Raw genomic sequence first — 26,339 nt, 5'->3', positions numbered from 1 at the left:
CTTTTACCTGAGTCTAAGAGCGACAAATAGCAAGCATCCAGTTTTTAAAAATCATTGTACCAACTCTCACACAATACTATAACTCAGAAATAAAAATAGCAAAGTTTGGGGTGCCTGGGTGGCTCAGTCATTAAGTATCTGCCTTCGGCTCAGGTCTTGATCCCAGAGTCCTGGGATGGAGCCCAACAGTGGTCTCCCTACTCGACAGGAAGCCTGCTTCTCCCTCTCCTACTCCCCCACTTGTGTTCCCTCTCTTGCTGTCTCTCTCTGTCAAAGAAATTTAAAAAAAAACCAAAAAACCTAAAAAAAAGACATAACGAGGGGCATTGCTGAATTATTAGTAGATATTACTGAATTACTGAAACTTTAACTTGGCAAGAAGTTTCAGCTAAATGGCAAATATAATTTACATAATTACATATTCTATTTATTTACTCCAAAATCAGGACATTCTCTCATAGAGATATGTCCAGGGAAAAGAAACATCTGTATTGCTCCAATACTGTTTTCTGATATGATCTTTATTACAGGGATTTAATTGGGATATTGCTGACTGAATGTATCTCTCTGTAAGAAATGGGTTTTTTTTTTTAGTTTTATTAAAAATAGCTTCTTTTTTTAAAAGATTTTATTTATTTATTTGACAGAGATCACAAGTAAGAAAGGGGGGAAGCAGGCTCCCTGCCAAGCAGAGAGCCTGATGCGGAGCTCGATCCCAGGACCCTGAGATCATGACCTGAGCTGAAGGCAGAGGCTTAACCCACTAAGCCACCCAGGCACCTCAAAATAGGTTATTTTTTATGTAACATATAAAACAAGTTAAATCCAGGAAATTCTTGTCTTTGCCATGTATAGTGCCATCAAGCCACAGAAATGTTACGTTAGGGGAAGACCTTAATGGTCCTCTAGTGCTGACAGCAATAATCAGAAAGCAGCAGACTGTGCATAACTGAACTACTAGATACCCAGAGTAATGACAGGTTCAGTTCTCAGATATGCACTATCCTCAGAGACTCTGAGGACTTTAGGTAAATCTCCTTTCATTCTGTGTCCTAGGAAACAAAAGTAAGCACCATCTGAGCCTTCTTAGGGATAACACGTACATGAGCTAATTTTCTACTGTCTCTTCACAGGAGAGAGTAGTCCTCATTGTAAACACCTCAGTGGGTTCTGGGGGTGAGCAGAGAACAGATGAATGAACATCAACCTAACCCACTAATGTCTTAATCAGGGGGAGACACCAACTGAGAGAATCGAATCTATTAGTAACTTTACTCTTGAAATGCTTCCACACATAACATTAAGATTTAGGTGGCAGTTTAAATCAGGCATTCCCCACCTGCTGGGAGAAAACCCAACCTCTTAACAAGAACTACTGCTTCATTTAAATATAGGATAGTATTTAAATGAAGTCCTGCTGTTAATACTGGAATGGAATTTATAATGGGCCATGTTTGGGTCTAAGGTCCCTGAGGTCCAACCTGAAGAAATTCTGGGGTCCTATGCTCGCTATGTTACTGAGTGCTTGCTGGAGTCCAGGCCTTCCTAGAAGTTTCAACACCATCAAATCTGGAAACTCTCCAGTAACTCTGGACAATTTGCTATCTGGTTAATAATGTTAAAAATTCCCCAGAAAATGGGTAAGTAGAATAGGCCTCCAAAGGACAATTGCTTTGTGCCAAGCTTCTCAAATTCTTCCTGAAGCTCAAATGATCACTACAGGTCAGGTTCAATGATCATGTTTGAAAAGTCATTACTTAAGTGTTACTTTTTCAGCATAAGTGCCCTATGGGTTTTCTCAGACAGCTTAAGGAATAATTATTTTTAAATGTGATTCTTTTTTTTTTTTTTTAAAGATTTTATTTATTTATTTGACAGAGAGAGATTACAAGTAGGCAGAGAGGCAGGCAGAGAGAGAGGAGGAAGCAGGCTCCCCGCTGAGCAGAGAGCCTGATGCGGGACTCGATCCCAGGACCCTGAGATCATGACCTGAGCCGAAGGCAGCGGCTTAACCCACTGAGCCACCCAGGCGCCCCTTAAATGTGATTCTTATAAATTGTGGGATAATTGGATACTACATTTTTCTTAATAATCTCATAAGCAAAAAAAAAAAAAAAAAAAAAAGGAAAATTTCACTTACTCGTGAATGTTAAGAAAAGTTCCAAATCAAGAGTTCTTACTGCCTTGTTCTTAGTGTCTGCTCTTCTCTATTAGACTATAGGCTTCCTGAAGGTAGGACCTAGTTGGTTCACTCATTCAGTCATCAGATATTGATACAATACCTACTATGTGTCAGACCTCAGATACAAGAATAGGCCCTCAGTGAGCTGAGAGGTTTGTGCGAGAGAGAAAGAGAGAGATGTCAATCTGGTGATATCAACAATGAGATGTTGATATCGGTCCTGGGATATCAGTCCTGGGAGCTCTGAGAATGTTGTAGAAGAAGGGGAGGGAGTGAAATTAGGGAGATTGGGGACGGTTTTCCTGACAGATTAATATTTGTGTTGAGGTCAAGAATGAGCAGCTTACTCCATGGTAGGTGTGGAGGAAGGGAGAGGTGACTGCTAGACCCCGTTCCAGTCAAGAATTACAGCACGTGCAAAGACCCGGTGTAGAAAGGAATCCACCACTTTCAATAAGCAGAGAGAGGCCCATTCAGGTGGAACCATCAAGAGCAAGCAAGAATGTGCCAAGAAATGAGGATGGAATGGTACACAGGGAATACTTTGTGAAACAATATTGCGGCCAGATTGAGAACTTTTATCTTCAAGCAAAGGGAAGCCACTGAATTTGCAGGAGTGAGACAGGAGACACCTGGTTCAGGGGAGATTGGACTCTTGTGGAGCACGGTTTGGAAGAGCAAGAGGGGATGCAGACAGAATGGTCAGTTTGTTCTCGGAGGAGGACTGGTGACCGACACCTGGATTGGCCTGGCTGGAGTGGACAGGTGTAGGAATCTTCATTTTCCTATCCGCATAGCTGAAAGACTGCCTCCCACACAGCAGAACACAGTGAGTGTTTACTGAATGAAGGTGCCAAATGAATGTCATTAAGGCAGTAGATTTATTTTTGCATATAAAAATAGAGCCCTTACGAAGCCCTGATATGTGGACACCTGTGGCACGACTGCTGTCCCTGTTGGAGGCTTAGGTATGGATTCTGCTTCCTCTAAACTTGACTGAAGGGCTTCAGTGGGCTGGAACAGGAAGGCTTCTGTATTGTGTAACTGCCTTGACATTCGTAATCAGAACTGCCACTTAGCAAAAGCAGGAGAAAATGACGGGATTAAAAGCAATATTCCATTAGTCAACAATGGGTCCTTGAAAATGGCCAATGGAATCCTTCCCACTTTTCAACCTGCCTGGGCGTATCCATGCCCTAATCAATTTTCTGAAACACTAGAGTACACCAACTTACTATCACTGGCAAGCATCTCAGAATCCAAACAGAAAGCCTATATGTATAATGAAGATACTCATTTCTTATTTTTTTTCTGTAAAGTAGTGGAAGGGACATACCAGAACTACTGTTCTGTGGGGAAAGGGGATTGTGCCCTTTTTAAAAAACTTACCTTTTTCAAATATAAAATGAAATGGTTTAAGCACCTCAAAAAGAATATATGAAGCATTAAACACATGACTGATCACTTTAATTCTCAGTGTGCCTCAGTGTATAGAACATATTTTAAAATAGGTAAAAGATATACACAAATAGAAGTCCATATTGGGCAAATCTTCAATCAGGTAAGTTTCAGCTACGGATGAAGTCTGGAGGTGTAATGACAACGTGGTAGCCAGCTTGGAATAAGTAGTCCATTACTCATCAAACCCTGAACTCACCACAAGTATTTTGTTTCTCCGTTTATGTTAACGTTCTGCCTCGTGTCTCCAAACCCACCTCCCCGATACGTTGAAGGTTACTGTGTATCTTTCTACATCTCCATCTTTGCTCATTGTTCATGAGACACAAAGCCCAGGTATTTCTTTGCTAGCTTCCACTTTAAACTGTCTTAATTTACCCTTAGCTGAAGTCATAAACAATTGAACTAAGTCAGTACGGGGAAAACTTTCTGATCATCATTGTGTTATCCACAGAATACAGAAAAATGATATCATGTAAAAGAAGGGAGAAAATTTAAAAAAATAAGAGACTAATAGGACTATAAAGGACCACCACACCTATATCATTAGGTCTCTCTCTTTACAGAAATCCACAAGGGCAGAACTATACATCAAAAAAAAAAAAGCCAAAAAAAAAAAAAAAAAAAAAAACCACTTGGCATACCACTTCCATTTCACACTGGAAATGGGTAAATTATAAAGTCTTCATGGTGCAGGTACTTTAAATAGCCAAGTCCCCTAGTCTGGTTCGTCTGTAGTCTGATTTATCTAAATAAAAACCGGGCAAATAAGACCAGGGATCCCTTAGCTTTGAAAGCTGTAAAGTTATAAATTTCCACAGCATTTGAGCATTCATTACCCTACATTAGATCAGCTATGTGCAACGGAGCTTTAAGATTAGGAGTCATTTTAACCTACTTTAAAAATGAAAAAACAAAAAACAAGGGTTCAAGAGGTCAAGTCCCTCATCAAATCATTCAGCTGGTCTAGTTCCAAAATACAGCACTTATGTCTAGGTTTCCGATTCGAAGCCCCTTATTTTTCCAGGACATCCTATTAGTGTCTAAAGTCAGGTTATCACTGTCAAGTGTGAAGATAACATGAGTGAGCCTCAAAGATTCCAATGATTTAATGCATCTGTATTAGAAAATGTTTGATTAAGGAAGGCCTCTTGAAATTTGTATTACTTCACAGGCAAATGTCAACGCAAATTTGAAACAACAAAAACAGGAGAGACTAGAATAATATAAAGAAGACAGACAAATACACTTCTAAGGTGAAGACACATATTAGCTCTCCAGTAAATTCCTATTAAAAATAAAAGTTATACGGGGCGCCTGGATGGCTCAGTGGGTTAAGCCGCTACCTTCGGCTCAGGCCATGATCTCAGGGTCCTGGGATCGAGCCCCGCATCAGGCTCTCTGCTCAGCAGGGAGCCTGCTTCCTCCTCTCTCTCTGTCTGCCTCTCTGCCTACTTGTGATCTCTGTCTGTCAAATAAATAAATAAAATCTTTAAAAAAAAATAAAAGTTATAGTATTTAAAGGCTAAGGGATTTAAAATACAATGCTTAAATGGGATATCAGCATCAAATAGGGATGGAATAAATATTAAAGTCTCAGTCTATACTGAGAGGTATGACAAGTTTTACTACGCCTTTATCTTCAATTATAGGACCCTTAAAAAAAAAACAGGATATTAAAGAATAGGCAAAATTAATGGAGGTAATGGAGGTCTACATATAGTTTCTTTGCAGAAGTTTATAAATTGGGAAATGGATAAGGGAGGCTTCTGGGATGCTGGTAATATTCTGTCTTGATATCTATATCTATATCTAAATATATATGGAAAATTTCAACAAACTACATCATTAAGTTACTTGAAGATTCATGTACTTTGTTCTATATATGGAGTACCTCAAAAATTTTTTAAAGAAAATTATAGTGAAATATAGAAAAGCAAGAATTTGCAATAGGTACGAAGTCAGAAACAGCACAACAGACTATTACTATGCTCATCAGTGAGAAGGCAAATATTGCACTTGAGGAAAGGGGTCCCCATCAGAATGACACAGAATAAAACAAATGGAGGACCCATGAATCCACTGTTATTATGACAATGTTGAAGAGCACATGACGATTCTGTCTGCACGATGTTCACAGAAATTTTTCTATGTTGAAGAGAAGTCAAACAAAGGTCAACTAGAAATTATCTTAAAGATAATCTGCCCAGTAATTTGGGATAACTGAAACATTAATGCAAAAACTCGGGCAATTTAAATGAAATAGAACTTTTAATTACTAAATTTAAGAGCACCATATATTGGATCTAATAAAATTAGAAATCAAACAGGGCTTTAAGGGCTTATATCCAGAAACTACCATTTCTCAAAAAATAGACTGCTTGAAAGAACTTAAAAGCAATGCGTGTGTGTGTGTGTGTGTGTGTGTGTGTGTGTGTAAAGATATACACACACACATATTATTCCTCGGTTCATTCCCTGTGGCTTTTTAAAGAAATGACATAATCCTTAGCTTTTCCTGTAAATGGAATTGAACCTGCAACATCTGTGTGAGCACACTCAACATTTTATGACCAAAATGACCCCAACACCGTCTCACAACCTAGAGTGCACAGCACTGAAGTGGGCTTTTGTGGTTTATCAAAGCAGATGCAGGAAATGAATACAGAGAGTCTGCCAGCTTCTCTCGAGTCCTACAGCCCCACAGAGAGGAGAAGCTGTGGTAAGGGAGGAACCCGCCCTCCCCAACCCTGCACAGCTGTCCAAAAGCAGGCACTTAAGCCGGTGGACTTCAGTTATGTGAATTCCCAGACACCAACAAAAATGGACTCGAAAAGTCCCTTTTGCCAAGTGGAGCCCTTGCCTTACTGTCTCTTCTCTGAAGCTTCCATGTCTGGAAGGCAGTCAACACGCACAATTGGAGTGAAGAGCTTTACAAAAATAAATAAGTGCAGTCAAAATGTTTTGATTTATGACAGCTCACTCTGTCGTCTATTGGCAAGAGGCAAATTCAAGGGCCTGGTTCTGCTTCACCCTTTTGAAATAAAATAGGGCAGAAGCTGCCACTTGCATTCATTTTATTTTTCCTAACAAAAACTTTTGATTTTCAAAGAGGCTTTGGACCAGCACGAAGAAGTTACCGTCTTCAATTTCACCGCAGAAATGATGAAGAACCTCGAGGACCTTATCTTACCTTAGGACCTATGAGGACCACGCATGCAGCCGTGCAAACATGCATTCATGCAACAGAGCCGCACCCGACACAGTGCAAAACTGGCAAAGGAAACCAAGTGATGGCCATGCTTATATTCATTTCAAGGGTCTCCTTACCAAATAGTGAAATCCTATGCCTGACAAGAACTCCAAGTTTGCAGAATAGGCTGAAGACAAAAGAAAAAAAAAAAAAAAAAACAAAAGAGAAAGAGGGGAAGAAGGGGGAGGGAAGGGAGAAAAGACAGGGAGAAATTAAAATAAAATTTAAAACAAAAGAAGAAAAAAAAAGAAAAATAAACAGCTGATATATGAGCAGGAAAAAGCAACATGATGTCACGCAGAAAGAATCAATTCTCGGAGCAGAATGTGGAGTAAAGGTATTAAAGAAAGAATCTTTGAGTGCATATCTTTAACAAACATGGTTAAAAAAGCACATATTATAAGTAAAGAAACAAAAAAAAATTTGGAAGCAAAGCTAATTAATATAAAAGCCATCTATATGAACTCTACAAGAATATAACTACTGAAATACCGCAAGGAGAACAAATGTTATCTGCCCGAATATACCACTGGAATTCTAGAATTTTTGTCATCGTTGTTATGGACATTACTTAAAACCAGAAGCTCGGAGCTTTGGGTGTAAAATGTTACTTGTAAGTTTCAGGATGTTTATCATTTGAACTTTTCTTCTTTTCCAGCCTTGACCACATACCCCTTGCGCACAAACCAAAGCATCCAGTGAATTTGAACACAGTGAAGGGGAGACAGGATTGGAACAATTGGCGAGCACTACAGATGGGATAACTTCAAGGGATCTCAGTGCTCAGGCTTGAGTTGAGCTTATTTCTTATCTCCTCTAGACCCAGTTCAGTAGTGGGAGATTCTAAGGAAAGGTGGCTTGTATTCAGTATTCAGCATGATAGCACGGGTATGAACTCTCACATTAAACCCCAGAACCGGGGCAAGACCCGCGAGTGACCCGGCTTGCCACCAGGCCACAGTGTGGTAGGCTCGTTACAAGTCTTCTCGGGAATATCCTTCACTCACTTCCCTGCTACATGCCCTTCTACGCATCCTTCATGATCCAGTACCAGACAAGTCCACTCCAGCAGGCCTTTGCTTAACCAACTGAGCCACCCAGGCATCCCCCAACAGGCCTTTGCGAACACCTAGCTCCTTCTCTACTCCCAGCCCAAGCTGAAAGAGTTCCCCTTCTAGGCTCTCCCAGGGGCCATTTGCAAATCTCTACCATGACACCTCTCCTCCCGTACTCCAACTGATGATAGTTTCCCATGTCCCCACACACTCCTGAGCTCAGAGAGCACAGGCTCTGTAGTAGACACCTTTAGCCTTGATGACCCATTTGTACAAAGCTACCCACACCCAGCCTGACTGTCCCAATAATGGTAACAGCTCTATCCTGACTATCCCATTCCGTCTTGCCAAGCCCTCCCATGAACAGCAGTGTGCGGACATACACTTGCTAGGACTGGGGAGACACGCTATGCCATGGGGGAAAAAATGGAGTCACGTGCTTGTGGCAGGACGGGAGAAAGGAGACCAGAGAATCACATCGGTGATACTGACTTTCTCAACAGGAAGTTTTGGCTACCATTTCTCATTTCAGTAACTATGCCAATAAGGTATTAAGAATGAAAATTAGTTATACAGAGCACTGTATAGCTTTTCCAAGAGAACATTCATCGACAAATGTCTAAGTGAATTTGAGGTCTCGAGAAATCTCCTAGCTGTTCTAAAAGTTTTGAAAACAATGATCTGCTCAAGGAGATACTGGAATTTAAAATGGGCTATCAGCCTCCTGAGCTGCTTTATGGGCTATATAGTGACAGGGGAAAAAAAGACAATAAACCAAAAACATCTTTCTCCAGGGGCCCTCAACCACCAAGCCTTATGCATGCTAACCCAACAAAGGTCTGTCTCCGTCTGAAGAGAGTGGTGACTTCTCAGAGCTGTACCCATTTTGGAGCCCTATATGTATACCAACCTATTTTAAGGGACCTCTTCTACACCTCGTACTGAGACTCTCTGGGATCTGCATGAAACATTTGGAGATAATGTTGAATTTATGACACTAGGATTATGTTTTAACCCAATTCGTCCAGACCTAGGACATTTTGCTGTGATGGAAAACAGAACAGCTCTGTATCCCATTCTTTCGAGATACTGAATGTCTGACAGTCTGTCCGAGAAAAATGACTTCTTATAGTAAAAACTGCTTCTTAACTTTGGTTGTTCCTTATCAGTAGCCAGCATGCTACTGGAGGGAAATAAATATATGTAGAAAGCCAAATCCACCCAGAAGACAAATTATATCTTTTTCCCCTCCTGTGCCATCCACTTTCAGAGTGTAGTTTCTATATGGACTATAAGGTTTCATTATTAAAAGTTTTGGCCTATGTTTCCTCCAAAAATATTTTCCCTAATGCTGTTATTCCCTTTCCGTATATGCCACCATTGCTAACATTCTTAAGAATTCATAATGTATCTACACCTCCTTGGCTTTGATGCCTTGCTTTGTCATTTTGCTTTTCACTTCACTGCTCTACTGAAAAGCTCCCTAGATAGTCTCAGTACCTGCCAATCAGCAAATCTCATAACAGCTTTTCAACCTCGGTCCTGAAGAGCTCTCTGTGGTACATGGCATCATCAACAATTTCAATCTGGGAAACTCTGAATCCCGTTTTACAGCAATGCATTCTCCCCTCTTCTCTAAGTAATCACTCTCCGTGTTCTTCAAGAACCCGCTTCTGAAAACCCTTCACATGGAATAATTCTCCAAGTTTTGCTATTCAGACCTTTTTGCTTCTCTTTCCACTCCCCCTTCATCTGCTTTCAGGACCTGGAGCATCACATGGGTACAAACTCCCAGTATGTCATTTCTTGCTCTGGTCTCTCCCCCAACACCAAACACTCATTTCCAACTTTCTGCTGGGCACCTCCAGCTGAATGACTTGCTATGACTTACATACCTCAATGATTCCCTAACCAAATTTAACATCTTCTTCTCAAAACCAGTTCTCTGGTCATTTCTTTTTGCTATCACCACCAATATTGTTCCAACCACTCAGCATCGGAACTCCAGCACCATGTCGGCCTCCTTCTTCCTACCTTCCACAGGACTCATTGCCTTGTCCTGTGATTTTCTCTTGTCCACGCTTCCCACATTCAACCCACTCTGCATGTGTATCTCCTATATTCCCGGACCTTTGCTCTCCATGGAAGCAGGTACTCAGCTGTGCTCTGGAGTTAGGAAGCACATTGTTGTACATGCCTGTTTATCCTCAACCCAGGACAGCACCTTGCACATGGCAGGCTTTCAGAAATATATGCTGAATGAATCAGTGGTGGAACCACCTATCTGAGGAAGCAGTTCTATCTCAACAGCCGGCACTGTTATCAATGGCCTCCTCGCTAGCTGACTCTTCTCCATCCTGCTTTTGCTGCCAGACTGCCCTGTCTTCCAATGGCTTCCTAGGGCTAAAGAATCAAGTAAAAAAGACTAAGTATAAACACTGAAAAGGAAAAAGGAAGAAGATGCCTTGTCTTGGCAGTCAATATCAATTAGTATTCCGTAAGGAATCTACATAACTCATATTGACCCTAAATTACTACATTCTATACTCTCTATGTTGTTATCTGCATGGAGAAAATAGCCCTCCTTCTGAATCTATGACCTGCATGTTCTTTAAGACCAATTGTAAATTATCATGGCTTTTTCATATCTCTAGTCTGTCCACACCCATCCAATGTGGCCTCACTTAACTTCGAATCCCACAGCACTGCATGGCTCTCTTCTAGAACTGGATTTCTACTCACATACCCAGCTATTACCAGGTACACTCCCAAAGTGCAGAGGCCACACCTTACCCTTTTTCACAAACTTGATCATCTAGTAAATGCTCAATACATAATGTCTAGAGCCAAGAAGCATTTAACATCCGATGGAAACAACCCATTCTTAAACGTGCAAGTTAACTTAGACCCATGCAGCTATACCACTACACACAACTGTTAAAATAAAAATTAAAACGATCACTTCAGGTTCAACCTGTGTATGAAGGCATGACTGCTTATCCACCATGGCAGGGCCAGTATTTTGTCCTCTTTTTCTATTTTGTCCTCTTTTTCTTTTTTAACCTATTATATTCACTGAAGTAATATTTAACTGAAGCAGTAAGAAATCATACATTTGTAATTCTCAGGGTTTCCATTTTAACACGTCAAACAAAATTTTTAGTTGGTTTTTGTTAGTTTCATGGTGATTTGGGTTGTTTTAATTTAAGACACATTTTTATGATTATAAAAGGTTTTTCATTTTAAAACCTTTAAAAATATACAAAACTAGTAAGAAAAAAAAAATCTGCTATACTAGCCCCAAAGAAAACAATTATTAAAATCAAGTTTCTTCCCTACCAGTATTTTTCTACACATACAAATTTAGGTTTTTAAAAACTCTGGATCTGTACTATTTAAACATATATTTTACTTTTTAAATACTCATTGTCATAAGTTATTACATATTTCTATACTTAGTTTTAGTGACTGGGCAGCGTTTTGCATGTGCCATAAGTTATCATTACCTTAATTCATTTTTTCATTCCAGAATTTCTGAGCTTAAATTCTATCTATGTTTGGTGCACAGGTGCTGTGATGAAATTAAGCTACTCCTTTTAGTGTATGTCTCAGTCCTGTATGCTGGAAATTTAAACAGATTTCTCTTTTGGAAACAGTAATGGGAAAAGAAGAATTTGCTAACCCTTTTTCAGGAGGTGAAGAGAAACTGAAGATGACATTATAGAAAACATTCTGGTGCGGTGTTAATAATGAAAAGGGGGTATCTCAGGCCCCAAACCACATTAACTGAGCTGGCACGGAGTAGCAATGCTCTTCCAATTTATTCTGAGGGAGAGCTGGCAAAGGAAAATTAGTTACTTCTGAGGTCAGGGAACAGTTTAAAGAAAAAAACATAATGGAGATAAAACATGACACAGGAGAGAGGAAGACTGGAGTTGGTGTAATTGTATTTTTTCCTCCATTCTCTGACTGCACTGTATCTTGGTGTATGTAATTGAGTGGCATCTTCATCAACAACAACTCTGGGAACAAAGCTGCTGTTACAAAAGTCTTGGGTGGTGAGGGGTTGGTAGTGAGGAGACTTTGCAGTATGGGCTACAGGGCATTTAAAGGTAACTTGATGCCCTGGTACTTCTAGATCCCTAGATGCTCCCAGTCCCCTGGGGATGGTGAGCCTGTGAAATGCAGAGGGATGGACCTCTCTCTCCTGGGGTAAGAGGAAAGAAGACCCTGCCAAAGGGAGGCAGGGGAGGGGATTCACATTGGAAAGTAGCCCCTCACTCCTCGGGGTAACAAGGTGGGTGGAAACAAAGTGCGCCAAAGGATGGATTCTCTGTTTCCTTAACTATAATCACTTTCACCAACTTCAGAGGAAGATCATTATTTGAAGATGTTTGGGGTTAATTTTAACCTAGTTGCAATCTTACATCACATGACATCACAGATTATTAAAGTCAAGTTCAAATCCAAGGAAAGCTTGTATTCTTTGTCTAGGTTACTCACTTTCATAGAAATTTGTTTTCAAACATAATCTAAAACCTGGGTGTGGACTCCTGTGCAATTTGATAATCCAGAAATAGATCCGCTGAGTAATTGACTCTCACAAGTACTAAATTTTGGCAGAAGTTTGAAAAATCAGACTCGAAATACCCAGCAGAACTACAAATCAATCTGCCAGGAGCACTTGGGGTTCAAAGAGAAAAAAGAAAGCCTTGCTAAGATGCCAGCTTGAGTGGTACGAGGGGAAATCTTTGGCAAGTACGTATTTTCATGTCATTTTCTTCCACAAATGGTCGTTATTTTCAAAAAACATCGGAAAAGATAATTTCGGTAAATGGGGATTTGGTGTCCAGAAAAATCCCTGTAGTTTTCAAAATCGGGGCAGAAATAATAGATTCGGAGAAATTTTAAAGGAGGTAACGTGAAAAGCACCACTGATGTCAAATACTAATCCAGTGATGTCTGTACTCGTGGATTCTGTACTGGGTGCCGTATTCCTTCTATTCTGCATTCTATTTAGTAGCAAAATAGAGGAAAACTAAACATTTAGAACACACACATTAACTTGCAGAGAGCATCCTCCTCAGAGTGTTTGATTCCAAAGGGCACCAGAGGTCAGGAAGCTGGGGGTAGGAGTGGGGGGCCGTGGGGAGTGAGGGGGGGTGGAGGGGAAGGCACCCCACCCCATGTGCTCCCATTTCAAGGTCCCCTGCAGCTCTTTCCCTAAAGCAAATATATTTCACTCAACAAGAGTCTTTATTTTATGGAGCTGTTTACCTAGTCACCATTTCTTTCTCCTTGTTTGATGCTTGTCCTCCAGAACAAAGAGGTCGACTTGCTGCAGACAAGAAGTATAAACGATGGTTTTTGAAATACTGATCGATTAAAGGAAGAACAACCTGAAAGAAAGGAAAAGAGAACATATCTACACAGTGGGCTGAGGCTCTGGAGCAACCAGAGTTCCATCCACCCTCTGCAGGATCCCACTGTCTGTAGCCACATGCGTAGTGAGTATGATCCCTGGGATGTAGTCTGACCCGTGTAAGTGAATGACCCCAAGATGGAGAACTTGCAACGCCTTGTCTCCTTCCCTTCCTGGCTGAGAGAAAGTCGATGAATGAACCAGGCCAAGGGCAGATTATTGATACATTCTTATTAAATGGAATGAATACTAAAAATGGATATAGTTGATAGAGAAACAGTTTATCCTCTCTCATCTTCAGCTTCCCCATCTGCAAAATGAGGAAGACGAAGGTCCCAGAATAAAGATTATATAGTAAAGCTTCTTATAATGTAAAGCTTGTCAATTTTATAATTTATAAATGGACAAATGCTTTTCCTCTTTAGAAAAGAAATGCTCATACATTTTTAAATCATTACAACCATCGCATCTTAAGAAGTAGGTATTTTTCTTCTCTGTCATTGGATAAAAGGCCCCAAAAGGGGAGCTTTGAATTAGACTCCACAGAGATGAAAGGGATCTGAGAATTATGGCAGGAAGAAGAGTGAGTTAAAGTATGACCAAGTATCCTCGCAACAAATTCATCCGACATGATTCAGAAGCACTTATTTCTGTGCCAGAGAATATTTACTTGTAGAATTCATATTTGTAGACCAGTACACTCTGGAAAGAGGCAAAGATCTAGAGAGTATATTTTGTAAACAAACACACTGAAGCAAAACCAAAATGGATTTTATACTGTACTTTAGCGAAGAACTTGATTTCTTGTTCATAAGGGAAATGTTCTCCTTTGCTTCTGCTGCCACCATCTGTAGACAGTAAGAGTTGTTAGGAACATGTCTGACTTCAAACATTACAAGATATTCACCTAAAATGCAACATTTAGAACATGCTGCTTGATGTGTTATCCCGGTAAACCAAACACAGAAAGGCATCCAAAATATCAAGGCTAACTTCACCAAGCAGGATAATAATTTTTCAAAAGGATTTTAAAAAAATATCCAAACCCAAATAAAAAATTCATTGAGGCTAGCCCATACATGGGGTTAAAAGAGCACACACACACACTGGTTTAGCGTTACAATCTTCGTGACACACATGTAGGGGACAAGTGGAAAAAAGTAGAAATCCCACGTCTTCTCTTAGTAGGAAAGAAGCTCACGGCAGTGAGCAGAGACAGTAGAAACTAAGGAAGCAAAATTGGTGACATTTTAACCCTGGCCCCTAGTAAAGGCAGTTACTTCTTGCTGTGACCCAGAGTTACAATATTACTATACCAATTAAAAAGCTACAGGAAGCCAGCCTGGGGTGGGAGGGAGGATCACGACCATAATATTAGATGGGAAAATTAACATGCTGCTCAGAAAGAAGGAAGTTCACTTATGTCACTAGATAATTTCCATAAGCAAAGTAAAGACATCCCAGTTTTCCCCAGGGTTTAGAAAATGATTTTGAGGTTAAGAACTGATTGACCTCATGCATTTAGCTTGGAAGAGGCCTTTGGCACCTTCTTCATGCATACAGAAGAGGGTACCTGCATACAGAGGAGGTAACAAAAGGTATAATAACCAAGATGATACGCAGATCACACCGGAGAGCAAAAGATTTCAAAAATTGAATATAAAGTTTTAGTAAAATTTATAAGCAGACCTTCCTTATTTTATAAGAATCAAACTGACTTCTGCTAGAAAAAGTTATTTGGTAAATAGAAATAAAAGCAATTTGAGACATGTTTCATTAAATCTGAGACAGGAGTTGGGGAAAAGTCTTAGGAAATTTAAGTAATATTTTCTAATATCAGAATAATGCTCTTCACATGAATGAGTAAAAGAAAATTATGCCTTTTTTATATTCACAGATTTCATTTTTGTATGCTTTTAAATTCAATCTCTCTCAAGAATATTAGTAAAATGGCCGGATCCATTTAAGGGGCTTTCTCATATAAACTATGTCAAGACAGTTTTGCACATAGCTAAAGATGCTAGCATTTCAAGGAACTAAATAGGAAACATCTTTCCTTTTTACATTATACATTTTAACAAAAATGATAATGCGCATACTCCTGATGGAGAGAATATAATCTAGATATAATACAAAAATCAGAAAAAGGGATATGTGCATTCTTACTATGGCCATTAGCCTCAGATATGTTGCAAAGGCAGTACATTTAAAGATAAAAGAAGGAATAATAGAAGTTTCATTGGCAGTGACAATGAAAAACTAAAATTAAAATAAATGTAAACAATCCCAACTCTGCTCCTCTAACAGAGTTCTTGGTCATAGCCAACTGTAAAAGGAACACGTGGGGGAATTTCTTGGGATCTACATTGAGCTAGCCTCATTTTTCCCCCAGCACTAGGTTTAGAAGACTCTCGATCCTGTGGAAAGAAAGAAAAGCACTAAGTGGGTGAATTTGCAGCCAGGGTCTCACCACTCCCTCTGCACAAACAGGGGCTTATTCAGAAACTTGAGTACAATGTGGATAAAGCCCAAACACATTTACCCACCACATTTTTGTTTCTGTTATCCAAGCAGGGTTAAAAAAAGAAAAAAAAAAAGTTTTTCTTAGTACCCTGATTTTGCTTTCCTTCTTCCCTCTTGACAAAAAGAAGACTGCATTTGAGTTGCTACTCATATCAGATACGTTTCAATGTGTTTGAGAAATTTCAGTATTTAGCTATATGCACAAAGACTTCCAAAATTCATCATGGCCTCGTTTTTTAAAAAATCAAATTTCATTAATTGAGACAAATTTTCTACTTTTCAGGGTGACTCATAAATTGTATTTTTTTTTTAATTATTGCATGAGCTACAGAGAGATTACATATTACAAACTAGTTTGCACAGTTGGCTTTTGTAATATTACAAATTAGTTTGCACAGTTAAGAAATCCAAAGTACAGGGGCGCCTGGGTGGCTCAGCGGGTTAAAGCCTCTGCCTTCAGCTCGGGTCATGATCCCAGGGTCCTGGGATGGAGCCCCGCATAGGGCTCTCTGCTCAGCAGGGGGCCTGCTTCCACCTCTCTTTCTTTGCCTGCCTCTCGGCCTACTTGTGATCTCTGTCTGTCAAACAAATAAACAAAATCTTAAAAAGAAAGAAAGAAAGAAATCCAAAGTACAGCACTTGGCTACAGATAAGGAGCAGGCTGAGAAATTAGGCTCTTTAAGAGAACAGTATTCAACTGGAAAATCTTTCATCCCATTAGGGATGATCAGGAGACGAGGAACAAGAAAATACCAAAGCCCGAATTTCGATGAACTTTAAGCTGACGTGCCAAAAACGAAGACCTAAATTCTAAGATAACAGTAACAAAAAGATTCCTTGGTCAGGATGGGTTTGTGGAGGATATATTTATTGCTAAAGGCTCTAGGACTATGGACCCTGAGGAGAAGTATTGAAAAGCAGAAAGAATGAGGATTAAAAAAACAAAAATAGGCGCGCCTGGGTGGCTCAGTGGTTTAAGCCTCTGCCTTTGGCTCAGGTCATGATCTCAGGGTCCTGGGATCTAGCCCCGCGTCTGGCTCTCCGCTCAGCGGGGAGCCTGCTTCCCCCTCTCTTTCTGCCTACTTGTGATCTCTCTCTGTCTATCAAATAAATAAATAGAAATCTATAAAAAAACTAATTAAACATAAATCCTTATAAAAAAAAAGAAGAAAAAAAACAAAAATAAAAATGGAAAAAAAAAAGCCATGAAAAACAAAATAAAAAGATAATTACCAGAACATGCTGGTTTTTCCAAAGGGGCCATCTTAATCCTTAATCCTTCTACCTTAATACCAACCAGGGGCTAGAAAGTGATTGACATGAAGCTCAGTAATTAACAACTCAAATTTTAAGTCAGTGGTATGTAGGACAATCCTGAAATAAGATGTGACAGGAGGCTGCATTGAAAATCCGTTCTGAATCTAAGATAAAAACAAGGAGTTCCCGAGGTGCCTGGGTGGCTTAGTCAGTTAAGCATCTGCGTTTGGCTCAGGCCATGGTCTCAGGGTCTTGGGATCAAGTCCCATGTCAGGCTCCCTGCTCAGTGGGGAGTCTACTTCTCCCTCTTCCTCTGCCCCTCCTCCCGCTCATGTTCCAACCCCCTCTCTCTAATAAATAAATAAACACTTCAAAAAGATATAAAAATGAAACAAGGAATTCTCTTCATACTCTGGGAGCATGGGGCCACATGGGGAGGAGGTGTTCCATTGTACTTTGACAGGATAGCAAAGTGCTCTGCATTGCAGACACTCTACCATAAATGTGTGTCCCTACAAAGGCTAAACTCAAGGCCTTCACATTGCCTAGAAAGTCTGGGGATCCACAGTTTCAGTTTTTTCAAGAGCATGGCCATTAACTTCATAAGGAAAGATTTAGCTCTATCTTCAATTCTGATGTCCATCCACAGTGTCTTTCAAAAATTTAAAAAAAAAATCAATGCCAATAAACAGTATAAGAAGAAAAGAATGGTATGTTCTTTTCTTTCTTTTTTTTTTTTTTTTTAAGGTTTCTAAATTTACCGATCCCTAAGAACGTGTTTGCCTACTGACTATTAGACTCTGTTTAGTAATAGGATGGGTAGACAGCATTTATACTGCCCGGGAACAGACCAAAAACAGTCTGGCAGCCTGCCGTCCGAGCCCCTGATGCTGTCAACATGAAGAGTAACAGACACCGGACCCTTAGTAATGGGACAACGGTACCTACCAAACTCCAGGATATACTGATGGGCTTCATCGACATATCGAATGAGTTGCTGAAGGAAGCTATAAGCAAATCGTTTCTCAATGGACGGTGTGTCCAATTCCAGGTCCTTGAATCCCCTAGGGTAGCAAAAATAAAATATGGAAATTAGTTCCTACAAAGACTATTGGGAGGTACCATTTTGCTTAAAATGTACATATGGAATATATAAAAAAAGGAAAATGATCTAATATCCTTGCAGCTATAGGCAAAAGTGAGATTCAACTTATAAGGAATACTTTGCATCTGATTAAAAAAAAAAACCTCTAGAGAATAACTCTATTATTATGCCAAAAAAGTCGCCTTTAGAGAAATAGAGGGTCATTTTTGTTGAAAATTTGTGACTAAAAGATGGATGGGATTTCACCTAAGCCGTGAAAGGAACCAATCATGTAGCCAAGAGCCAAGGGCATTAATGTTTCTGATGTGTTTATTTTGGAGATACTAAATAGTAGCTGTAAGGTTTAAACGGATCACAGCATTTTCAGCATTAAATCTGATGGGGACAGTTAAAAACTCAGTCTTTGTAACAAGAACACGTAATGGTAGGTATGCTTTTACCTGGATACGGCGTAGCCATTGATCTGCAAGAACTTGAGGATGTCCTGTGCTTTTTCCCTATCCTTGGCCTTCTCTTTGGCTGTCAGCGTATCATAGGGTACCAGCAGGGGATGGTTTCCACCTCCTGAGAGCATGCCCAGACAAGAACATAGAGCATTGCAATTAGAAAATACTCCAAAATGTGATAGGACCAGGGTACAGGACTTCTGGTATCTTCCTATTAGACACGGAGGATATACAGGTTGTAATAAGGCTCTTGCCTTTCCAGTGCCTTTAATGCTCTGATTAATTTAGGAAATCCACTCAAAAAAGGACTGCACATATGCCTTCTAAGTGGCAATTAAAATATGGACACGAGACATTTGTGATACCACGTGTCGATGACATGTGCAATCACAGGGGAAGGGAGAAGCAGCCACATTCCCCTCTCCATCCAAATGAGCTCTGGATGTGGAGTGTGTAAACACACCAAAACACACACAGCGTGAGCTACTGAAATTACAAGGCATGTTTCAAGGGATAGGCTTCACTTCCCACCCCTGAGAGACAGAACAGAAAAAAAAAAATGTCTTAAATATGGAATTTTTAGTACACCTCCCTGATCAAGCAGTACTTTAAAGTCACACGTTCCGCACAAAACCTATACTTATCTGCTAATTTTAAAGCTAATCTCTCTTAAATATCTCCCAAGAGCAGCATACATACTTGACTAATTAAAAGTTCTGACAAGCATCTAGGTTTCTAGTTTACCTATTTTAGTGAAAAATACAAAAGAGCGTTCCTTTTAGATTTAGAAAATATTGAAAATTTTTAAGAATAATGAAAAATGTCTCTATAAAATTACAGATTTTGTAAAAGTTTTTGTAAGGTTTATGAACGCTTCAGAAATCGCAGGGTAATTCCAGATACAAAGATCTGATGGGTGGTGTGCCCCAGATATAACATTTATAAAACACATTAGGGGAATGTATTTTCAATGGGATGCTGAAATTTCCTGAAACCAAGCTGCTAATGGGAATTCCAGAAAAAAATACTTAAATATTTGGCTTGAATTGTGAGGACAACGTGAAGCCTATTAGATCAGCGTCCAATATGATGTGGCCAGAAGCCACTTAAACAATCATAAACAATGAATTTGCCCGACACATGAAAGAAGCCATCAATAACGCAAAGGAGAACGTGCCATGGAATCACGCACTGAGCCTTCTCACCACTAGGTGGCAGTATACTATCATAAATGCAAAGGGACAGGCCTCCGCTAAATAAGGAACACTACATATATTAAGGATCTGTCATTTATTTTATAGTTTGGTAGGAACAGTATTAACTATAATGCAATTGTCAGAAAACAACAGAAACCAGCATTCGGTGAACAGCAAGAAGGATATAGAATATGTTATTAAGCACACTGAGAACAGATTTGACTTCAACTGTAATCAAAGATGTAATGGGATGTTTTACGGAAAAAATGTATAAATCAAGCATCTAATTTAATCATCCTGCAATCATCTCCTATTTTGAACTCCACTAATTCACTTAGTCCTTTATTCCCAGAAAATTATATTAATTTGGCAACCACAATGATTTGGGGGTCAGATACCTGTACCAGATACTCAAGGAGGGAGATGGAGAGGGTAGGAGAGAAAATAAAAAGCCCAGGATGGGTTGGAAACTAGAGTGCGCAGCTTCTGAGTGGATTTTTTTTAGGTGTCTAGGTGTATGACAGATTGTAAATGACCTTCTGTTTCTAGCTGCCTCCTTGTTCCTGACTTCCTGTGCTTCCCTCCAGTTCTTTCCTCCATCCTTCCCCTCTTTCCTTTCCTCCCTCCCCGCCCCCCTTTCACTCACACACACACACACACACACACCCCACAGGCACTAAGACATAGGGACCCAGACAGGCACCTCCTCCGTGCCAACCCAGATCTCAGAAGAGAAGCAGCACCGTCAGGATACAGGTTGGGGTCAAAGTCCCCAGAGGAGAGAACAAATTTGAGAAAAGACTCAAGTCATTTCTTTCCTAAAGCTGTTCACAGCATCAGCTTATCTTCTTCCTCAAGACTCATCTCTCACCTTTCTTATTCTTAACAGCTTAAAGCCAAGACCCAGCGCTGTATATTCTAACACCTTTTCTCCTGGTCTCCTGTTTTGGTCCCCAACCACTCACTTTCTCCTTCAACGGGGGAGGATTACGAGGAGTAAGAAGAATGATTAAAGGTTCTGTGGTCTCATATCACCACCTTGCCCCGCAGCCTGGCGCACCCGGGCCTGTCTCCCAGCCATGCAGTCTGAATCTGGACCGGTGCCAGCTGCCTGCTGCGATCTGGGTGTCTCGCTTCCAGGTGGACTGCTTTCAAAACTCCACTGACTATGGGATCCCTAAGAGCTGCCTCAGAAACTGACCAAGCCACAGCGATTGAAAGCTACTTGGGAAAAAAAGAGAACATATTTTTTTCATGTCATCTGCCCGCATGAAAAATAGGAATTTTGTTGACTAGTCACTTGGATGATGTCTCTTCAAGAATCCCACTAAGCAAAACTCTATGCCGCTGTGAATCAGCCGTCCATCCGTCCATCCATCCGTCAGCCAACCAAATGTCTGGCCACTCATTTAACAAACATTCATGGAAAGGCTTCTAGAAAAACAGGTCCAGTCCTGAGTCGAATTTTGCAACAGGCAGTTGTGGTGTAAGGAATCCTCTCTGTTCATTTCCATGACTGATTCTAATTTGTGCTACTATGTTTTCTACTGTTTGATGCCTGGACCCAACCTGCAACACAACCTAGTTTTAGCCCTGAAATAGCCTGCCCTTCAAAACTCTCTCCCATATATTTTTATTTATGCCAATAAATAAGAGATAGAATTTCTTGATGCCTAGAACTGTACAGTAAATATGACAAAGGTAACAGAATTTGTGGTCCTGACTTGGAGACAGTTACATTCTCCATGAGGGAAAGAAATCATGTAGGAAGTAGTGAGAGGTGTGCACGTGCTCACACACACACGCATGTTCACAGACCAATACAGAATAAATAACGATGAGAGAGATCATCAGTGTAGGATACACACTAAATTGAAGAAATTATTTCTGCAAATAAATTAAGAAAAGACTTGAGAAAATGATTAAGAATATTCAGTCACTTTAGTATTTAAGAAAAACAGCAGAAAAGAAACGCAAAAGCATGTAAGGGACAAGAGCATGACTGTACTGGGCCCACCAGAGGGGGTGACTGGAAGTGGGAAGGCACAACGTGAGAAAAACATCTGAGTTAGGGATAGAAGTCAGGGAGCGAGGTCTAAGAAATGCACAGAATACCTCGAATGTGAGAATGAGAACCGGTATCTGCAAGCTAACACGGGCCTGAGAGAGCCATCGGAATTCTGAGACATGAAGAAAGGTGCACTTGCAGTTAGGTAATTACAGAATTTCCACCCAAAATTGTCACAGGCGTGTTTGAACTATTCTAAGAAAACAAATGTATAATAAGTTCTCATTCTAAAAAGACTGTTCCATCCATTTCAGAGACTCACATAGTCGCACTCTGATTGGTTTTTAATCAGGATTTTTAGAAAGTATTACCTTTGGATTCCAGCTCCATTTTCTTTTTCTTTGCCCATATATTGTGGTAGTTTTCAGCCATCATTTCTGCCATAGCCTTAAGTGAACAAAATATTTAGCAAATAAGTTACAGATTAAGGAGTAGAAATAGAGAAATTTGCTTGCCAATAGGTAATATTATAACATACTTTAAATTAATAAATCATAGTGTGTCAGTGCTCAAATACCTTTAAAAGATCATTGAACACAACTCTTTTTTTAAAGATTTTTTTTAAAAGGTTTTATTCATTTATTTGACAGAGAGACAGAAAGAGAGGGAATACAAGGAGGGGGAGTGGGAAAGGGAGAAGCAGGGAGCCCCATGCGGGGCTCGATCCCAGAATCCTGGGATCATGATCTGAACCAAAAGCAGACCCTTAAGGACTGAGCCACCCAGGCAACCTGAATACAACTCCTACTTGGAATCTGAATCCCAAATAATTCCAGCCTGTGAAATCATACAGCAGGAAACATCACAGGTGATCTGAGGGGACTTATTCTTGTTATTTGTAATATTCAAGGACACAGGTTTTATTAATCAAATAATGAAATTTCAAATTAGCTGCGAACTTTAACAAGAAAAATCTATATATTTGCATGTTCTTACTGTAATCTCCAAAGCTTTAAAAGACAATCTAAACTTTATTAAACAGGGAATGCAAAGAACCTAGAGGGACATTCTAGATTCCACATCTGTCCCAAACTTGGGGAGAGATCAGAGACCTTAGACAAAGCACATTATCCTTTCTGTGGACTTTTTTTTTTTTTTTTTAATTTATTTGAGAGAGTGAGAGAGAGAGAGAATGTGTGTGCACAGGGGGAGGGGCATAGGAAAAGAATCTCAGAAAGACTCCCACTTGAGTGGGGAGACCAACACAGGGCCCGATCTCACAACTATGAGACCATGACCTGAGCTAAATTCAAAAGTCAGACACGTTAACTGACTACGGAGCCACAGAGGCTCCCTCGGCTGTGGCCTTTTGCTTATCAAAATCTTACCTTATCTAAAATCTTATCTCAATCTTATCAAAAGATAAGATTGCCTCTACCATTCTCTCATCTCCTTTTGATTTTCAAGTTCACTATCTCATTTTAAGATCTCCATCCATACAGGAGCAAAGACAGAGGGCAAGCCAAACGTACCATTTAACATAATTAATATGACCTACTATATAGGGTTTCTCTTTATGTATTTATTTCTCTTGGATCAATACTAATGATGCCAATACTGTTGTTTGCTCATCATATGGACCTGTTGACTTCTGATACAAGACAACACATTTTCTTTTACTCAAATCAGCCATTTCAAAGTACGCTCCTTAGCGACCAAGGAGAACAGATACAACTATGGACAGAGCAGGCAAAACGCTCCCAGTTTCCTTGGATAAACGACTTAGAATACATATTCTTTAACTGAGGTTACCCTTAAGCAGAGCATAACTAATTCCTGATTTATTCTCTTCTCACACACTACTTCATTATAGTGGGATTTTTTCAAATAGCCATTATCTTTAAGGAAAATATGTTATCTAGAAGAAACATCCTAGAAAAAGTTATATCAACTTTAAAAGCAACTAAGGTCCATAATTTTCAATTTCACAGACCCTTTATATGATCACAACATTCAAATAATTCATGTGGAAAATACAGGCAGGAAAGCGTCACAGTCTGCTTTTTAAAAAAAGTCCGTAACACTCACGTGCAGGTCTCGGGATAGTGTGACGTTGCTCATATCAATGGCTCGGGGACTATACCCGTGTGCAGCATCCACAGAAACCTAGATGATTGACCAAAAATGGAGCCTAATTAAAAAGCCCAGTGAAGACTTAAGACAAATGTCAGAAATACAGGACAAATAAACTTCCACACGTCACATTGCATCAGATGAAACCGGCAAGTATCTGGACAAACTTAGCTCACAAACGTATCTAGCAAGTTAAATGATGTTTGGGTGTCTGATCATTTCAATTGATGACTGAATACTATATCAGGGACTGCCAGTCCCAAAAGCTAATGATCAGAATTCCACAAATTGTGCAAAGAATCCAATATTCTGAAGCATTACCTTCGTCAAAGGTAATGTATTCTTTGGTTTCTTACAGATTCAAATTAGCTACATAAAATTTATTCTTCCTCATGCAAACAGTAATTAATCAAAGAAGGCAATACTTACAAATGTTTCAGTGGGCCAAATGTTAAGAGAAAATACAGCCAACTCTTTAATTTTAAAAGTACTTCATACATGGTCAACGATTAACCAAGGTATCCCCAATAACAAGGAAACTTAATTTCTGAATTTTGGTAATTTCTGAATTTTGGCATTTTTAAAATGAAAAATACCTTGTCATCAACTATAAGACTTCTCATACTGCCCTATGCTTTTTTTTTTTTTTTTAAAAGATTTATTTATTTGAGATGTGGGTGGCAGTGAGGGCAGAGGGAGAGGGAAAAGCAGCCTTCCTACTGAGCAGGGGGCCCAACATAGGGCTCAATCCCAGGATCCTGGGATAATGACCTGAGCTGAAGGCAGGCGTTTGACAAAAGAGCCCCCCTCAGGCGCCGTTCCCCCCCACCCCACACCCATCTCAAGGTCTTTAACTTTGATCATACTGGCAAAGCCCAAGTAAAGCAGTATTTTCAGATTCCAGCAACTGGGGATGATCTTTGGAAGCCATATTCTGCCTAACACAACATCTATAATCAAATTATTGTTCTGTCCTTGTCATCTCCAAGTGCTGCTGTGTTCCCTACCTTACTCAAATTAACTACCCTCCTGACAGGCCAGTCTGGATCCATGGCGATCACCTCAAGTACTCCTCCCCATCCACAATCCTATATCAGACAGTCAAAGAATTCTGTCTCTTCTACTTCAAAAATATCTCCAGGATATATCCATTTCCCTTCATTCCCACTATCTTTGCTCCAATTCAGACATTTGATACTTCTGTTCTGTTTCGTGGCATGTCTACAATATCCTTCCCAGGGAATCGGCCTTTCTGTCTTCAATCTCCCCCTTCTCTGATTCATTCCCCATTCTGCTGTCAGAACTATATTTCCAAAATGTTTGTCATTCTCTAAATTTGCTATACAGGAAACATCTGTGGGCATGGACAGTCTTCCTTGTCTTAGTATTCCCTGTAGCACCAAGCCCTACTTCATCTGCTCCACGATGATAAAATGATTCCTAATCTCACAGATACTGTAGCACATGTCTACCTTTTTTTTTTTTAAGATTTTATTTATTAGACAGACAAATCACAAGTAGACAGAGAGGCAGGCAGAAGCAGGGGTTGGGGTGTGCAGGCTCCCTGCTGAGCAGAGAGCCCCATGTGGGGCTCAATTCCAGGACCCTGAGATCATGACCTGATCCAAAGGCAGAGGCTTTAACCCGCTGAGCCACCCAAGTGCCCCAGCAGATGTCTATCTTAAAACTGATAAAAAACAGAATTAGACATGAGCAGTGGATTCGCCAGTGTGGCTCTTACCTGACTTGTCTGAGAAATGCGACGCGTCCGATTGTAGAGGGCCATGCTGTCTCCCTCCCTCGTTCTCTCAATCCTCCAACCCCACGCCAGCATGGTTTTTAAAGACTCTTTGATTGGCCAGCGATAAATTTCTTTTTCCTAGGGACAAAAACAAAGAGGGGAATAATGGGTGTGGGCATGATGAATCCGAATGAAAATTTAAAAATCTGAAATAGGCTGCCTCTCCTTAAAAAAAAAAAAAAAAAAGATGGACATTGTTTATTTAAAAAAGAAAAGGTAAAATAAGATTTCAAAAAAGCAGAGTGTGAGTAGAAATTTACTTTGACCAAGACCCCTAAGAGGGATATCAGCTTAAAATTGCATGGAGGTTAATTTCCTTTAGTTTCCCTGCTTCTGATACTTTGTATAGAAACTAAAAAGGAGAAGCAGTGCCAGATTATATGCTATATATGTCAAGGCTTTTCTGAATAAACACCTGAATAAACAGATAAGAATAACTCTCCCTCCATAAGCACCAAGCTACAAAGTTCTGTATTTGTCAAGATACTGTGTCCCCACAG

The 26,339-nt window shown here is 39.9% G+C and overlaps 1 protein-coding gene across 6 annotated transcripts in view; it reads right to left on the bottom strand.

The window, feature by feature from the left end:
- The window catches only part of RYR2 (ryanodine receptor 2), a 535,490-nt gene that overhangs the window by 141,137 nt on the left and 368,014 nt on the right, over positions 1–26,339 (bottom strand). For all 6 annotated transcript variants that reach the window (XM_044239419.1, XM_044239420.1, XM_044239421.1 and 3 more), the window contains 8 exons: positions 25,780–25,917; positions 23,994–24,071; positions 22,277–22,352; positions 18,696–18,819; positions 18,099–18,214; positions 14,154–14,218; positions 13,226–13,347; positions 6,971–7,020 (listed from right to left, as the gene is read on the bottom strand). In XM_044239419.1, coding sequence (XP_044095354.1) covers positions 6,971–7,020; positions 13,226–13,347; positions 14,154–14,218; positions 18,099–18,214; positions 18,696–18,819; positions 22,277–22,352; positions 23,994–24,071; positions 25,780–25,917 — 769 coding nt within the window. The remainder of the gene's footprint in view (positions 1–6,970; positions 7,021–13,225; positions 13,348–14,153; positions 14,219–18,098; positions 18,215–18,695; positions 18,820–22,276; positions 22,353–23,993; positions 24,072–25,779; positions 25,918–26,339) is intronic.

This window comes from Neovison vison, chromosome 2 (genome assembly GCF_020171115.1).
Source record: "Neovison vison isolate M4711 chromosome 2, ASM_NN_V1, whole genome shotgun sequence".
In the NCBI taxonomy this organism is placed as follows: domain Eukaryota; kingdom Metazoa; phylum Chordata; class Mammalia; order Carnivora; family Mustelidae; genus Neogale; species Neogale vison.
Note: the sequence above shows the minus strand (reverse complement) of the source record. Positions and strands in the feature narration are given on the sequence as shown.